This window comes from Monopterus albus, unplaced genomic scaffold (genome assembly GCF_001952655.1).
Source record: "Monopterus albus unplaced genomic scaffold, M_albus_1.0 scaffold25.1, whole genome shotgun sequence".
Classification (NCBI taxonomy): domain Eukaryota; kingdom Metazoa; phylum Chordata; class Actinopteri; order Synbranchiformes; family Synbranchidae; genus Monopterus; species Monopterus albus.
Genome location: NW_018127905.1, coordinates 2220291 through 2225248, shown reverse-complemented (window position 1 = coordinate 2225248; position 4958 = coordinate 2220291). Strand labels below are relative to the sequence as shown.

Sequence of the window (4958 nt, the reverse complement as noted above, 5' to 3'; positions counted from 1 at the left end):
TGAGAATGTCAAGTAGTGGTATGCAGTGAAGTGGTTGGAGCATTGTTGCCTCTATTAAACTACACCTGAGTACTGGGGTCTTACGTTCCCTTCAGTTAGTAGCAATATACTTATAACCAACTCGAATGAGAGTAGAAGGCTGGATCGCATCTTTTAAATCTATAGATATACAGTGTATGAGACAGCCTAAGAAATCACAGAACCAAATTTTAACAGTGACTGGGTTAGAAGCTACAAGCTCCTATAGGCAAGATGTCTGGTACATGACAACAAGGTTTAGAGGCCAATAACATATAGCAAACTCCAGCTTTAAGCCCAAAACATACTCTGTCTGCGCACGAACACAGATGCTTAGCATCTCCACAAATGTGTCCCCTAAAATCATAAGTGCCCGGTCACACAACAAAGACGCACAGCGGAATTCTTTTGAATGTAGAACCTCGGGTCTTGGAAGTGACTAGTTACAGTCCCTTATTTTATTTTAGTTTATTTTTGGTAAAGGTCACATTGATTATGTGAGCACCAAACCACAACCCTGTTGACGATAGCACCATATGATTATGTAATAATGCAGGACTGTTGATATTGTAGTTTATAGCACCTTCAGAGCTGTTGTTTGTTTCATTCGGTCCAGACCTTGGAAACCTCTTGTCACACACTTTTAATGGATTTAATAAACTGCCTAATTACACGGAGCATACAAACACAATACACCTCAGTTTTAACAGCTTTTGAGTGTGGGACTAATCATGGGAAAGACCCTTTCGAAGCATTCCCTGTTTGGTTGTTTATTCTGCAGCAGTTTGACTGGCAGCTTTCACACCAGCCCAAACAATCCACATACCAAAGAGGTGTGAAAGCCCCCTAAATGGTACAAATTAACCTAGCCAAATTTGCAGTTAATCACTTACAAACAACTGATACAGGCTTTGAGGGTCCCAGAGCAGTTGCCCACTTTGCCCAGTTGCTAAACTAGCTGTGCTCAACGATAAGTGCCAACAAGCAGCTTTGCAGCTGGTCAAGAGTGTGAACTCATGAAAGTGAACTCTATATGAAGGCTTTGCACATACTGACTTTCCTCCACAAGCTCATTTTTAGAAATGCCTGTGTGATCGGGCACTTAAGAATGTCTGTCATTTGTGTTCGCAAACTTAGAGCATGTTTCAGACATTAGGAACACCCACGCAGCTCGAACACCGAACAAACTACCAGCACTGAATCCTGCAGCGGTATATAACTAACCATCTCTCTCTTTTTATACTAAAAGCTGAAAGATTTGCTACAACAGCAAAGTCATAAAGTCTGAATTTAGATAAAGAAGAAATCCAGCTGAAATGTCACAGTTAAAAAACAAGCAAATAAGATTAAAAAGAACTGCTGGTAATGTCGATTGCATCCCTGAAAAAGTGTCGCCCAGTGGTGTCATTTTTCTGTTTCATCATGCCAAGGATCGCTGCAACATTCTGACACTCCGGTGCAGCTACAACAGGGTTATTTGCTGTTGAACAATCATACAGGCAAAAACCCACACAGAAGAGACAAAGATCCTAACAACTCCGTGAGCCCCACTTTGGGTCATGTGACTCAGTTTATGAGGGTTGTGACTCTCACTGCTTTCACCAAAACAACTGTACAACAGCTTCCAGCTGTGATTTCCATGTCTTCTTCAAAGGACAGCTCTGGTTTATTACAACCTGGTAGAGTTCTACAGGGGCATTAAAGCTGGTGTGTAGAAATTATTTGTAAAAGTTCTTTTGCTTTTATGGTTTTAGCACTTGTTCTATTTTGTTGCAACTTGGTCACTTACATGACTCCAAAGAATATACTTTATATTGCTGCCAAACCCAGGCTGTACCCGCTTTTTAGATCTAACTGAGCTTGACTGCTACTGCTAAATATAAAGCCTAAAACAAACCTGAGACCTGAAGCTATTTTGCTTTCCTTTATTCATTACTGGCCATTAGCTTACCAGGCTTATGCAGAAAAAAAAATCTACATTTGAAAATAAACCTGAACCCAACTCCAAAGCTTTTGCAACAAAATGCCCTTAACCTGACCTGAAACAATACTTCATGAAAACCTGACGGGAAGCCGAACCCTACCACGCAGGTCTTATTTTCATAGTTTGGGCCATCATTACCACTGGTTATGAGTGGAGAGAACCAGAGTCGTGCAGGCTGTGAATAAACCAACAGTTTATCCCACTTTGTCTGGGAATCACACTGGATGTGGCATACAGCCAGAAGAAGCAGTCACGTTTCAACAGTTGGCATGTGGGATGTGGTTAGCAAATGTGTCTGGAACATTATTTGTAATATCACATGTTGGAAATCAACTTAATGTTTAAAAGGTATAAATAATCGCTGAATGATGGCTCAGAACTACAAAAATAAAACTAACAGCAAATAAACCCAAATTATCCTGAAGAGTAAGACTGTGTGGAAAATGAGTACACCAAAAGGGTACATTATGACACCTCACCACAAATTGATGAGATCTACCAGTGCAAGAGGATCTGAGGAGGAACTGTCCATCAGTGCTGTGTACATCTACACTACAATCACATATCAGGGTGGCAGCGTAGCACAACAATTACATAACAGAGAGTCTCGGGTTCACTCCCAGCAACATGAACCACACCTACTCAAGAGCTTGTATAAGAGCTGGTTCAGTGAAATATGTCATGTAAATGTACTTGACATATTATGGGTTCAGAGACCATAAAAACTGGCTACAGAGTTCCTCACCTCTCCACGGGAACGTAGCCCACATGGCTGTTAGCGTCGTTGGTCCAAACTGGACCTGGTCTGAACTCCAACTGGCAAAAATAAAAATAAATACAACAACCTCAACTGCTTTATCAGCAGAAGCTGACTTGACAAAAGCAGAGAAGTGGGAGGGGACTCAGGAGAGGCAGAGAGAGCTGGTGAGGGTGCAGATTGGTGTAGGGAGGACATAGTAGAAGGGATCAGTGAAGGGCAAAAGAAAAAGGAAAAAAAGGAGGACCCCAAGCAGATAGGAGGAGAGAATGATGAGGCGATGGGGGTGTTCCAGGGCTGCGCTGATTGCGGGGAAACCCATGTAGTTACAGAAGGAGTGGCAGAGGACTGGACCCATCAAGTGGCCTGCAACAACATAGTAAGGAGGAAACATTGACACCATGTTGACCACTTTACAGTAGAGATATGGAAACCACAAAGGAGAAATCCGAGCTACAAGGACCAATGATGTCATTTAGATCTACTGTTTAGAAGCATTATGGGTTTTTTTAAAATGCAAGTTACAGCTACACTGGATAAAGAGAGGTTGCTCAGGTGAAACACTGTCCTCCAACATGTAAGAATATCTACCCACTAGCTACACCCACTTATCATTGAGGGTCAAAGGAGGCTGAAGCCAATCTGAGCTGACCTTAAGCAAGACATGCTAAAACATTTAGCCTGAGCATTTCTACAGCATTCCTCTGCACATAAATCATTGCCTAATTGGAAGTAAGGTCTGTGGTTAACACAAGATGAAGTGGCTAAATGAGACTTCAGGGATTGTCGAGGACATTTAAACACCATCTTGCCAGACATAAACACTCATTTACTTACTAGCCTGCCTTTATAATCTTGCCATGTTTATACTCGTACACTTGCAAACTATTCTAACTGACAGCCATGATCACTAGCTAGATCAGGTCACGTTAAGAGGAAAGGATTTTGTAGAAGAGGCAGGCGCACTAAATCAAGTTACAAGCTGAAAGCTTGGTGATCCTTAGGTTTTATAGTGAAACCAATCAAATTCAAAGATTGTTCAAAGGCTATTTGCAGGCAACAAAACTAAAAACTTGGAAGAAAATAGAAGATTGTGCTTTTAAGTACAAGATGCAAATGAAAGCTTCCTACCTGTTCTGATGAAGATAAAGGCAGTGTAGGCCCCAAACACGGCTGTGTAGGAGAACTGGAACACTGTTGTAGACCAAACAAAAGACGGTTCATCAGCTTCTTCCTTTCATTTCACTATCCTCCAGGCAGACAGTGTGATACACTGTAATCTATGAAAAGATGACATCATTAAAACACTCACCAGCAGAGAGGAAGATTCCTGACAGCGTCCCCTGTCTGAACCGCAGCAGCTCGATCACATGGTGGAAGTGAGCTGGAATAGACCCAGAAATACACCGACATGGATCAACTGTGCAGCAAACATATGAGTGGCAGCTATTCTGTCTGTGCCAAAAATGTTGAGATATCCATTAGCAATGTGTCTGCTGATGTGACTACAAAGTGCTTATCACTGCTATTTGGAATGAGAATGAAACCTATCCTATAAACAAGACTGTCATCACCGCATCAGCTTGACATGGCTAATATGTCAGGAAATATCCACACAGACGGCACAAACAGCAACATCAGCTTTCATTGGTGTGTTCACCTGATGATTTTAAGTCCAACATTCACTTCTCTTCTACAAACTTTTTTTGAGTGTTGCAGACATCACATTCAAAATTCATTTATATTTACAAGATTCAATGAAGTTGGTCAGTGAAATCACTGAGAACCTTTTCTTTATACTTTTGTCACTTAAATAAAGGTTCAGGTGAATTAACAAATGACAGGTTTGATTTTTTATTGCATTTCAGAAAATGTCCCGACTTTTCCGGAAATGGGGCATGTAGCTGTTTGTTGGTCTCCATCAACTCCTGAGAATATTATCTGGCTCTTTAGCTGCTAAAGGCTCCAATATGTTCACTGGCTTTTTCTGGTTTGGGCACTCTTGTTCCAATAAAGCAAAATCTTAAGACTGCAGCATACAATAATACTGTAGACATAAGTGTTCTTCCAACAGCTTGTCCATCTATCCATCCATTTTCCTCCGCTTATCCGGGACCAGGTCGCGGGGGCAGCAGTCTAAGCAAAGATGCCCAGACCTCCCTCTCTCCAGACACTTCCTCCAGCTCCTCCGGGGGAATG

The 4958-nt window shown here is 41.7% G+C and overlaps 1 protein-coding gene across 1 annotated transcript in view; it reads right to left on the bottom strand.

The window, feature by feature from the left end:
- Nucleotides 1-6: 6 nt before the first annotated feature.
- rce1a (Ras converting CAAX endopeptidase 1a) overlaps nt 7-4958 on the bottom strand; it is a 10899-nt gene continuing 5947 nt past the window's right edge. Inside the window, exons 6-8 of the mRNA XM_020594970.1 lie at nt 4072-4143; nt 3891-3953; nt 7-3125 (exon numbers count right to left, since the gene is read on the bottom strand). Of these exons, the coding sequence (XP_020450626.1) occupies nt 2905-3125; nt 3891-3953; nt 4072-4143 (356 nt within the window). The 3' untranslated portion in view covers nt 7-2904. The remainder of the gene's footprint in view (nt 3126-3890; nt 3954-4071; nt 4144-4958) is intronic.